General features: G+C 44.8%; 1 protein-coding gene across 1 annotated transcript in view; it reads left to right on the top strand.

Annotated features, from left to right (window-relative positions):
* Positions 1–11,666, top strand: part of si:ch211-91p5.3 — a 17,141-nt gene extending 5,475 nt beyond the window's left edge. The window contains exons 2-21 of the mRNA XM_041896557.2: positions 610–744; positions 843–971; positions 1,049–1,201; positions 1,289–1,474; positions 1,974–2,130; positions 2,665–2,772; positions 3,122–3,331; positions 3,490–3,624; positions 3,729–3,872; positions 5,609–6,166; positions 6,344–6,487; positions 6,624–6,761; positions 6,923–7,141; positions 7,390–7,539; positions 9,083–9,295; positions 9,542–9,685; positions 9,815–10,031; positions 10,245–10,339; positions 10,427–10,564; positions 10,757–11,666. Coding sequence (XP_041752491.2) covers positions 610–744; positions 843–971; positions 1,049–1,201; positions 1,289–1,474; positions 1,974–2,130; positions 2,665–2,772; positions 3,122–3,331; positions 3,490–3,624; positions 3,729–3,872; positions 5,609–6,166; positions 6,344–6,487; positions 6,624–6,761; positions 6,923–7,141; positions 7,390–7,539; positions 9,083–9,295; positions 9,542–9,685; positions 9,815–10,031; positions 10,245–10,339; positions 10,427–10,564; positions 10,757–10,848 — 3,465 coding nt within the window. The 3' untranslated portion in view covers positions 10,849–11,666. The remainder of the gene's footprint in view (positions 1–609; positions 745–842; positions 972–1,048; positions 1,202–1,288; positions 1,475–1,973; positions 2,131–2,664; positions 2,773–3,121; positions 3,332–3,489; positions 3,625–3,728; positions 3,873–5,608; positions 6,167–6,343; positions 6,488–6,623; positions 6,762–6,922; positions 7,142–7,389; positions 7,540–9,082; positions 9,296–9,541; positions 9,686–9,814; positions 10,032–10,244; positions 10,340–10,426; positions 10,565–10,756) is intronic.
* The last annotated feature ends 726 nt before the right edge of the window (positions 11,667–12,392 follow it).

Below are 12,392 nucleotides of genomic sequence, written 5' to 3'. Positions count from 1 at the left end.
TATCCGAAATGGAAAAGTGAAATAAATAAAAAACAATCAAGCTTTTCTATACACCACCTGGCTAGTTAGCAGAATACACTGTTGCCTCTCAGCCTTGCCAGCATTACCATACCTCAGTGAGCTGTACTGGCCATCATTTTAAGCTGCTAGCTGGGATATAGAAAATGAGGATGAACTGTCACTCCAAAACCGGTTGACCAATAGAGACGCATCATATACCTCCTCCTTCTAAACCCTGCCTACCCGGAATGAACGTGCCAAAACTTTGCAAATGCATAAATAGGCAGTGAAAGCAAAGGGCAGGGTAATGTAACCAAATATAGTACAACAATTGCAGTCAAAGAGAGAAGTGTTTAATTGCAATCGCGTAATCATTGAAAATGTTTCACAGATTATATATATTTTTAATTAATTTACAATTCTTTTGTTCTTGCCTTTCTAAATTATTTCCTTGCAATATTATTTATTTTGCTCTCAATACTTTTGGGTTAATGTTTGCGTTCAATATCATTATTTTTGTTTGCGATTAATAAGATTTTTGTTATCGAATTAAAAAGTTTGCTTGATATTAATAGCACAAAAGTAATTATAATGTTGTTTCTGTGTAAGGTTCCTCCAGTGTGTAAGGTGTGTGAGCCATGGAGAGATGAGATCTGGGCGAACCATTCATCTCAAGGCGGACAGGTGTACTGGAATAACTCCAAGCCGTATCTGTGGCCTACTAAGAAATGGGAGGTAGCCAAGGTAAAGCACCTACATCTGGAGTAATACTCTGGCTGTATTTATCATGTGTGCTACATCCTGCCTTGGTAGTTGGTATGTCATTGTGTGTGTGTGTTTAGGTCTACATGCCCCGTGGAAATATGGACCACACCACTGTGGACCAATTTGACATCTCAGCCTTCCTCAACCTCATGACCCACTGCAGCCACTTTACCAAGTTTGTGAAGTCCAAAGCTCTTCTCACACAGGTAATATTTTCTCTCACACACACTCACACACGTACACATTTACCTGTGTATAAGTATGACTGTGTGTATGTGTGCAGGTGACCAATGTGAGGAACCAGGTGATGCACTCAGCTGACTTCCGGGTGGAGAAGACGGATTTAGAGACTTACCTGCGACGAATCAAAGACCTGGGCCAGGCTCTGACAGCACACTCCCCCGAATTCAGAGAGCTGGCAGAGGAGATCGAACAGGTGTGTGTGTGCATGCGTGCGTGTGCTATTAAGTCCATACCTCACTCCACTTTTACATTGGGAACCTGACCGGTATCTTTGTCCCAGATCAAGAATAAAGACTTCAGTTTTATCGTGAACCAAGTTGGGCAGGAGATTGCACATGCGGCAGATAAGGACATCGAGGACATACTGAATCTCCAGAAGTTTCTGAGTCTGGAACAACAGATACTGAAGGAAAAGTTGGAGTGTCTGTCCCAACGCTATGAAGAGGACCGAGAGACAGCCCTTACTGTAAGACTCACAAACACACACACACACACACACACACTATAAGTCCCCTCACACACACACACACACACACTATGTTCTTCTATCCTCGTGGGGACCTAAAATTAATTTCCATTCAAAATCCTATTTTCCCTAATCTTAACCCGTAACCCTAAACCTAACCACTAACCCCTTACCCTAACCCTTATTCTAACCCTAATTGTAAACCTAACCCTAAACCTAACCCCTAAGCTTAAAATAGCCTTTGTCCTCATGGGGACGTGGGAAATGTCCCCACGAGGGAGAATTGTACTCGTTTTACTATCCTTGTGGGGACTTTTGGGAATTTTAGGTCCCCACAAGGATAGAAGAACCAACACACACACACACACACACACACACACACACACACACACACACACACACACACACACACACACACACACACACACACACAAACACACACATACATCCTCACTGTAAGGCACCTCAAATGTGTTTGTGTGTGTGTGTGTACCCCCAGCCGGAGGAGTTGCAGTGTGTGAGGGTGTTTCTGGAGGGGAACAAGGACCTGCAGGAGTGCCTGGCGCCACAGTGGGAGAGACTGAGCGAGGTGCAGGAAAGAGTGGACACACTCACTGTCAGAGTGGACACACTGGAGAGGAACACAATCACACACGGTGAGTGAGGGAGAGGAACATAGAAAGAGAGATGGATTCAACCCCTCTCAGGGTATTTGTTTTCCAGAGAGAGAGCAGGGGTGTATTCATTAGTCGAATTCCGTTGCAAAACATTTTGTCTGTTGCAAACAGATTTTCAAAGGAAACCGTTTACACTAAGAACCAAACAAGCAAACAGAGTAAACGTAACCAAACGGGAAGGGACCTATCTTAATGTCCAATAGAAACGCTTGTTTTTCATTTGGAGTAAATGGTTTCCATTGCAAAAAGTTTTGCAACAGACAAAACGTTTTGCAACGGAATCCGAATAATGAATACACCCCAGGTAGAGAGAGCGAGAGCGAGAGAGCGAGATAGGAGAGAGTTACTGAGGGATCCAGCCCTACTCAGAGAGGGAGAGACTTACATCTTAAAAGATTCAAATGAATCTAGTGTACAACTTTAGTGTTCACTACATTTACATAATTTCACACAGACAGACTTTACCATGAACAGAGGAAAGATATTTACATATGGCGGCTGTGTGTTTTTCAGATCCTCAGTTCACTAGTGAAAACCTCAAATATAAGAACCATCTGTATGAGGAGGCCAGGAGGCAGGGGTGGCCTGAGCCTGTCTTCTCAGAGATAAAGGAAGCCCTCGGTAGGTCTGAACCTTAACCCTAGCCCTGGGCCTGGAGTTCTTCCTGAACATGCCCAAATTGTAGCCCATAACGGTCATCCAGACTTTCCTGGCTAGGTTACATGGTCAGGAAAAACTCCTGGCCCTTATCCAAATCTGGGGTGTAAAGCAGATGTCTTATGGTGGGTTATGCTGGGTTATTTTATGATATTATATGTAATATCTTTATAATATCATCAAACAGCTCTATCAAAATGTGTTAATTGTAAATGAATGATTTATTATTATTATGTGAAAATGTTGGAGATGCATGCAGCTGTGTCCCTGTGAAGACTGACCCTCTGACTTCTCTCAAAATGGGCTTGTCCAGGTTACAGGGGTCGTGTGAAGGTGAGAGGTCAGACGTTTGAAGGTGTTCAGGTGTGCCCAAAGTCGAAGACCGCACACCAGGAAGTGGCTAAACTGGCCCTGAGCCAGCTAGCCAAGGACAGTGCTAGCCTGAGTGAGCTAGCCAATGATACAGAGGAGGGAGAGGCATCCAGTAGCCAGACGGACCAACCACAAAGCCTCTCATGCACAGGTGCTGTATTCCTCAGCCAATCAAATTTATAGTATGGGTTAAAATATTGTATCAATAGTATCTGTTAAAATATCATATCATCATGTTTTGTTTCTCAAACAACCAATAGTCCTAAGGTGTCTGATTGGTTAATCTCTACCATGTAACTCTGTCTTTAGGCCCTGTGTTCTTTGGTAGTGTCACTGTGGTCCTTAAAACTGACGTCACCTCTGGAGAGGGGCATTCTGGAATGACGGAGGCTGTTCAGTCTGCCTACAAGAAACTAGCTCTCCTATTGGATCTACCAGAATCAGGTTAAAGACACCCCACAGTACAGTCATGTACATCTGCCTTTCCTGTTTTCTCTTATGTCCATCAAAATGCTTGTTGTCATGGAAACTATGTTCTTGTACTTCAGCTTCCTCCTGTAAGGATGTGGTCCTGGAGCACTGTCATACGCGGGATGTCCCACCCCCAGAGGAGGCCATCCAATCTGATGCAGAGGGGAAGAGCTACCAATGCACTCTTCGATTCACTGGACCAATCACCTTCTATGTCCCAGGTAACGCCACATTCAGTATAAGGCCATATGGATACTTTACAAATTTATGTTTTATGGTGTATTGAATGTAAATATATTGTGTGTATGTCAAATGTATATACAGTTGAAGTCGGAAGTTTACATACACTTAGGTTGGAGTCATTAAAACTATCGTTTTGGCAAGTCTGTTAGGACATCTACTTTGTGCATGACACAAGTCATTTTTCCAACAATTGTTTACAGACAGATTATTTCACTTATAATTCACTGTATCACAATTCCAGTGGGTCAGAAGTTTAAATCCACTAAGTTGACTGTGCCTTTAAACAGCTTGGAGAATTCCAGAAAATGATGTCATGGCTTTAGAAGCTTCTGATAGGCTAATTGACATCATTTGAGTCAATTGTAGGTGTACCTGTGGATGTATTTCAAGGCCTACCTTCAAACTCAGTGCCTCTTTGCTTGACATCATGGGAAAATCAAAATAAATCAGCCAAGACCTCCACAAGTCTGGTTCATCCTTGGGAACAATTTCCAAACGCCTGAAGGTACCACGTTCATCTGTACAAACAATAGTATGCAAGTATAAACACCATGGGACCACGCAGCTGTCATACCGCTCAGGAAGGAGACGCGTTCTCTCTCCTAGAGATGAACGTACTTCGGTGCAAAAAGTGCAAATCAATCCCAGAACAACAGCAAAGGACGTTGTGAAGATGCTGGAGGAAACAGGTACAAAAGTATCTATATCCACAGTAAAACGAGTCCTATATGGACATAACCTGAAAGGCTGCTCAGGAAGGAAGAAGCCACTGCTCCAAAACCGCCATAGAAATGCCAGACTACGGTTTGCAACTGCACATGGGGACAAAGATCGTACTTTTTGGAGAAATGTCCTCTGGTCTGATGAAACAAAAATAGAACTATTTGGCCATAATGACCATCGTTATGTTTGGAGGAAAAAGGGGGTTCTTGCAACCCGAAGAACACCATCCCAACCGTGAAGCACGGGGGTGGCAGCATCATGCTGTGGGGGTGCTTTGCTGCAGGAGGGACTGGTGCACTTCACAAATTAGATGGCATCATGAGGAAGGAAAATTATGTGGATATATTGAAGCAACATCTCAAGATATCAGTCAGGAAGTTAAAGCTTGGTCGCAAATGGGTCTTCCAAATGGACAATGACCCCAAGCATACTTCCAAAGTTGTGGCAAAATGGCTTAAGGGCAACAAAGTCAAGGTATTGGAGTGGCCATCACAAAGCCCTGACCTCAATCCTATAGAAAATTAGTGGGCAGAACTGAAAAAGCGTGTGCGAGCAAGGAGGCCTACAAACCTGACTCAGTTACACCAGCTCTGTCAGGAGGAATGGGCCAAAATTCACCCAAAGTATTGTGGGAAGCTTGTGGAAGGCTACTCGAAACGTTTGACCCAAGTTAAACAATTTAAAGGCAATGCTACCAAATACTAATTGAGTGTATGTAAACTTCTGACCCACTGGGAATGTGATGAAAGAAATAAAAGCTGAAATAAATAATTATCTCTACTATTATTCTGACATTTCACATTCTTAAAATAAAGTGGTGATCCTAACTGACCTAAGACAGGGAATTTTTACTAGGGTAAAATGTCAGGAATTTTGAAAATCTGAGTTTAAATATATTTGGCTAAGTTGTATGTAAACCTCTGACTTCAACTGTAGATATATACTGTACGTATTGTATAATGTTTAAAATATGGTTTCTGGTTCACTCCAGAGGGTTCCAGCAAAAAGAAACAGGCACAGCAGCAGGCAGCTAAAGTGGCCCTTCAGCGGCTGTCCGGAGTTCTCGGCAGTAAGGATGTGGTGGGAGGGAACTACGTGAGCACCCTGAAAGAGCTGCTGGAGGCTCAGACCCCACGTCTGGACAGGCCTATGTATGACGTCACAGACAGAGGAAGGGGGACGGGGGAGATCACTGAGAGAGGAGGGGGAGTGGAGGAGAGTGGAGGGGTGACAAGTGTGGGTGAGAAAGGGGGGATAGGGAAGAAAGAGAAAGGAGTGGGTTCAGACGACGGTGAAGGCTGCCCTCACATCCCACCAGCTCCCATGATACCTAGCTTGCAGCCCCCCGAGAGTCAGGTGGTCCCAGTGTCACTCATGGAAACCTCAGTTACTATGGACCCCAAGGCTACCACAGTCACCATGGTTGCCATGCATACCACAGTCCCCATAAATACCACAATTACCATGGAGACCCAGGGGGGAGGGGCCTCAGAGTCAGACACCCACCAAACAACGCCCACCCTCCCAGAGGAGCGCAGCGTCTCTTCAGGTACACAGAATCACATTAAAACTCACAGCTTTATTGTCCATTTCATATTAACAGAAAACGTTGTACCTAGAAGAAACGTTAAAAAAAATAAGACATCCGTCAACACTGTTGAAAGAACACACTTTAAAGAAGTGTGAAATTAAGTAAATCAAAACGAGAGCGTCCTCCATTTTTCAGATGGCAAGGGGTTCTTTGCGTGTGTGATGGTATGTGTGCAGAAGGACCTCGCCCCACAGGAGGCCCCCACTCAAGAGGGGGCGCTACAAGCAGCCTACTGCAGTCTGCTCCAGGCCCTGTCGCTGGATCCTCCACCTACAGCAGGTACACTACACACCTTAGATGTGGGGGACATCTTCAGGTAGACTGACCATAGATCAGTACGGGGACAACGTCATCCTACTTTATTGGTTAGTGGATGTTGTTGTGACTCAGCCTAAAGTCATTGCTGCCCTTGCAGGTGGTGAGAAGCAGAGTGTGTTGGAGTTCTTCAGACGGGCAGAGTGTGGCCCCCCAGTGGAGGACTGTGTAGTAACAATGGAAGGAAACCACAGATGCACTCTGGGAATCATAGGCGAGCTCACCTTCCATAGCACAGGTTACTTTTTTATACGAATGTCATTACAATAGCACATTTGATGAGATGTAAACATTGGTTATAAAGGGTAATTGCAGTTTTTCCAGGACATGACATGATCATGTCTCACAATCATCTGTAACACACCCCCACCCCTCTCTCTCTCTCTCGCTCTCTCTAAGAGGCGGCCTCAAAAAAGCAGCAGGCAGAGCATTGGGCAGCTAAGGAGGCCCTGAGGCGTCTGAATGGGGTCCTGAGTGGGGTTTTGGGCAGAGACATCAGCGGAGTGGGTCAGAACTACAAAGGTAAACTCCAGGAGCTGCTGGTTAAGCATGGAGGACGAGGAGGAGCCAAGCCAGACTACAAAACTACAGAGGCTAACAAGATCAGTACTGGAGCAGGTTAGTCTGGACCTCTTTCTATCTCTTTCTCTCTCCCCACAGCTGCAAGTCAGGTGATGGGAAACTGCTACTGCTGGCTCTGTTCTGGTCAGAGGCTAAAAACAAACACAGCACTTTTTCCATTATTAATACATTGTCTTCTCTCTGTATCTTTCTCTGTATGTCTGTGTCTCTCTCTCTCGCTCTCTCTCTCTCTCATGGCTTCTCTCTCTTTCATGATTTCTATCTCATGCTCTCTCTCCCCACAGCTGCAAGTCAGATGACCGGGGAAACTGCTGCTGCTGGCGCCACTCTACAGGCTGACAAGTTGTCAGTTAGTGATGCAGTTGCCATGGAGACAACACCTGAAGATTCCGGCCCGCCTCCGCCTAAGAGATCTGCAGGGGGAGAGATGGAAGGTGACTCTCCTCTCTTTGTTATTCTGCTCAAAGAACTACCCAGGGGTTGGAAACCGGTTCAGGGTACAGAACCGAAAACCGGAAAATAATGACATTTTTCAAGGAACAGAATCAGAACCGGGAAGGAAAGTGATCTATACTGTTCCGGAACAATACCGTTCTTTTAAGTGCAACCGGTTAATAACGTTATTTTATGTTCCAGGCAAAAGCAACAAAATGCAACAAAGCGCCTATGCAAAGCCCTCCCTCTGTCAATCAGAAACTTCTTCCAGTGTCTGCCTGCCAGCTAAAAATCTTTGCCAGTGTGTGTGCGGGTAGGCTACCTGCCCCTCCCCCTCCGAAGCTTGATTCAGAAGATGGAGAGAGAGATTTTGTATTAGAGAAGAATGGATTAACTTTTTGGGGATACTATAGTTATCACATTTCACATTGTATTTATTAACTACAAAAAGATAAGACGCATTTTTTATTCTGGTGACGATCTGCACACACAAGCGTGTCAGCTAGCTAGCTATCTCTGGTCCAACGTTAAGCCAGCTCTTGTCACTGGTGTAGAGAGGAGTAGGCAGGAGGCAGTCGCAGGTTTAGGACTACTGAATTTATTTAAGCACCATAGATCAAAGCGGGACGAAACCCAAACGCTGTTGTGCTCAAACTGTATCTTCATAAACAAAAGGCACAGGGCGAACCCAAAGTGCAAAATATAACGTTCTCAGGAAATAGTAGGCGAGATTCCTCTCAGGAAAACAAGTAACATTTACAATGACCGACAAAGACAAATGACAGAGGGAGTATATATACAGTGATAGAGTGGGGATTGGAACCAGGTGTGTGTGTAATGATGACGAGACAAGTCCGGGGTTGATGAGTGAAGGGCATTTGCCAGCAGTAGGTTCGGCAGCAGCTATAAGGCCGGCAACGCCGAACACCTGAGCTGGACAGGAGGGGGAGCCAAAGCGAAGGCTGGTTAAAAGACAGTAAAAGTTCCTCTATAGAAGCCGCTTCTCCGTAGGTGTAATTCGGTGGGCCTAATTCAGATAATGCATGTCATCACAGGAAGCCCAGCGCTTCAAGGCAAGCCGCCTCCTCCACCCTCACTCGCTCTCTCCCCACCCGCAGAATTTCAGTTGCATCTCACGTGTAAACAACTCACTGAGCTATAGCTTGCCCTCCCCATAGCAAACTGCTCTATCCGCACTGCATGATTGGTGAAGTAATTTAATGTTGAGCTAAATGTAAAAAATAAATATGTTTTTAAAGGAGCCGAAATGGAAGGATATAAACCTGTACTTTTTTTGGGGTTCAAACCGGTTCCAGAACTTTATTTTGCTGGTCGGAACAGTGCAACGGAACTAAAAAAATAATGGTTCTGTTCAAAATGAAACGATTGGAAAATAATCTTGGTTCCACCCCCTGGAACTACCCTCTTTCTGAATGATTCTAAGCCTCAATATCAGTAAACTAGCAGTAACGTTTTACTCAGTACCTTTTACTTAGCGTGTGTTTGTGTGTGTGTGTTTTCGCACGTGTATGTGTGCTTCAGAAATCCGGCGGTGTCTGGCACTGTGGAGTCTGCAGCCCCCATGTGTGGTGTGTGAGGATGTGTCTGTGGAGCTGTGGTGTGAGTGGATGGTGGAGGTCCGACTAGACCGCTATACCTTCCAGAACCAGACCCTGTTTAGCTCTAAGAGAGAGGCTATTCGCTGTTCCTACCACAGTCTGGGTACAGCGGGGGATATCTGCCAGCCTGGCACTGGTGAGCAATCAATCAGTCATTCAATCAATTAATCAGCCAGTCAATTGTACTTGTATGTAAAGCTTCTCATAAATACAGACGAGTTGAGCCACAGATCGTTATTTCAAATTAAAAAGATTACTCCTCAATGAATCGATCTCACCATCCTCATTATCTTCCTCCTCTCCTGTCTTCACACCCCTTCTTCTCTCTCCCCCTCTCGCTCTTCCTCTCCTCCCATCTTTCTCTCTCTCCTTCTCTCTGTAGATGAGAGTCAGTCCATAGTGAAAGTAAAGAAGTTTCTCCTGCAGCGGTCGTTCCCGTTGCCTGTGGAGGAAGTAGCAGGACCAGAGGGCAGGTTCTGCTGCAATCTCAAAGACATCACCTGTGTCTTCACTTACCGTGGAGAGGGTATATAAGACCATGATTAGTTGGAATGGATTTATTTATCATATATGAGAGAGTAGTGCAGGATAATGTTAGTAAATGAATGTACTGAATGAATTAACTGTATCACATAAAGGCAGATTTGATTGACAGGTTCCAGTGAGGCTGCAGCATGTCAGTCGGCCTATCAGAGGGCGCTGTCTTGTCTGACTCCTTTCATTGGCTACTGTGGTCCTGTGGCCCCAACCAGCAGCACTGAGGATGCGAAGCAAAGGCTCAGTATTCTGTTGGAGGGGGCAGGCCTTACATCTACTAACTCCGCCCTTTCTGGAACTCAGTACAAAAGCTCCACCCAGCTGAGGTTCTCGGGGTAAAGACTGATTACAATTTATGTAACTCTCATTTCTAAATATAAATGAATTTAAAGTTGAATGAATAGTCCCTCAGTGTTATTTTTTGAATTTGTTGAAAATTTGTATTTTGAGTGAACTATCTCTTTACCACACAATTATATAATAGACTTGTTTGTAGTGAGTAGAAGTAACTGCCTGATGGTGGTGCATGATTGTGATTGGATTGGCAGGTACAGCATGGAGACTGAAGGACAGGACAGTAAGAAAGCTACCAGAGCCCAACTCAGCCAGCGCTTACTGGGCCTACTTGGGGAGGATGAGATGGGTCAGTACCACACACCACACACACACACACACACACACACACACATACACACACACACTAGTTTTGATATTGTGAATCCCTCGACAGACTCCACAGCCTCAGTGAGGAACATTCTAGATGAGTGGTTTGCGAAGAGAGGTCTGGAGAAACCTGGATTTGAGTACACTAATGACAAGTTTGGGACCAAAGTCACCTTCTCCGCCCCTCTCATCTGCTCCTACAAAGGTAGGCTTCTGACACACAAATACACACACATTTAAATGTTTGTCATTTAGCAGACGCTCTTATCCAGAGTGACTTACAGTAGTAAGTGCAAATATCTTCATACTTTTTTGTACTGGTCCCCTGTGGGACACACACACACGCTCTCGCTCTCAGGCTATTTTCTGATTGGCTGTTCTCTCTGTCCTTCTGAAGAGTGGCAAGCCAGCCGGGAGAAAGCTAAGAAGAAATTAATCGATGAACTGCAGAGGCGGGTCAAATACCTTTGGGATGGAAGCACCAACTGATGGCCCACTGACCTTTCATAAAGATAGTTTACTTACCCTTGGCTCCTGCATGAAATGACAAAATGTCCTCTATTTCCCAGTCTGGATATCTCTCTTCCATGTTTTCCTCTCTTTCTTTTCCTCTGTGTTTCATCAGACTTGTGGTGTTGGTGGTAGATGTGTCTGTCTGTAATAGTATGGTTTTTATACTATATAATTCACTCTTTGCATGCACTGTTTTTACCACCGGGTTTGGTCCTGATAGGAAATTATCCTACTTTTAGCAGTTCTTTGCTGTTACTGGCACTACGCTCTTAACCACTAAGCTACCTGCCGCCCATTCTCTCTGATCATAAAAATACCATCCACTACTTTTAATGATGTACTTGTCTGTCTCATCTGTCTCTGATTACTGGTCTTACTGGTGTAACCAGGGGGTAATGGGGAACACTGGTGTAACCAGGGGGTAATGGGGAACACTGGTGTAACCAGGGGGTAATGGGGAACACTGGTGTAACCAGGGGGTAATGGGGAACACTGGTGTAACCAGGGGGTAATGGGGAACACTGGTGTAACCATACCGTCACTGGTGTAACCACACTGGTGTAACCATACTGTCACTGGTATAAGTCTAGGATCACTGCTCAGTCTTTTGTACGGTTGGCTAAGAGTGTGAGTAATGTTGGGAGAATTGTATGGAATCCTGGAGTGGGTTGGTTGGTACATTTTACACCAGCATATTGAGAGCTTTCAGCCCAAATATAAGTACTCTAATGTTGTTGGTCTCAACATCTTGTCAAGAGAGTCTGACTACCTGTCAATAAACATATTCAAAAATGGCATGAATCACTTAATCTTCATTACCTTTCCGTCTTAACATCACCTAAATCATTTTTGACTCTAATGTTCATAGTCGTGATAGTGGATGTTAACTTTCTTTTGAGCTGAAACGGTAATCTAATGCTTTACCCAGTGGGCACAGAGAGAGAGAGAAACATAGAGAGAGGGAGGGGTGAGAAAGAGGTGAGATATGAGTGTGTGTGTGGGTGGGGATGAAGTGAAGTGGATATCTATTATGTGTCTGGTGGTAAATAGGGAGGAAGGGTTCAAGACCATAGTAGCGTAGTTATATTTTCATACCAAGGTTGAGAGAGAATTAAGTAAAATAAGAACATGGATCTTAAATATTGCTAAAAGGAAACTCCTCTCCCCTTTATAAATAGCTAGTCACCTGGCTGTGATGTGTGTAGTGGTCCTAAGTGTGTCTACTACTAGAAAGCCACTTTAGGCTCTTGAGACCTAAAAATTTGACACATCCCCAACCCCCACCACCCCTAAACAGACGCTCGAGCTGCGGTAGGACCATCTCTCGCATAGCATCTGATTGCGGTGGATCTGTTTCTCTTTCCAAAACCACCTGTGTGTTGCTCTTTGGTCGGCCGCTGCTACCTCCCACGCTTATAGCGCACTGAGCTATGTTCTATGCTGAGCCCCTGGCTCGCTGCCAAGCAGCTGCGCTGCTGTGTGTGCGCGCCGATTCAGATACGTCTTTACATACAGGGAAT

This window comes from Coregonus clupeaformis, chromosome 14 (assembly GCF_020615455.1).
Source record: "Coregonus clupeaformis isolate EN_2021a chromosome 14, ASM2061545v1, whole genome shotgun sequence".
NCBI lineage: Eukaryota > Metazoa > Chordata > Actinopteri > Salmoniformes > Salmonidae > Coregonus > Coregonus clupeaformis.
Note: the sequence above shows the minus strand (reverse complement) of the source record. Positions and strands in the feature narration are given on the sequence as shown.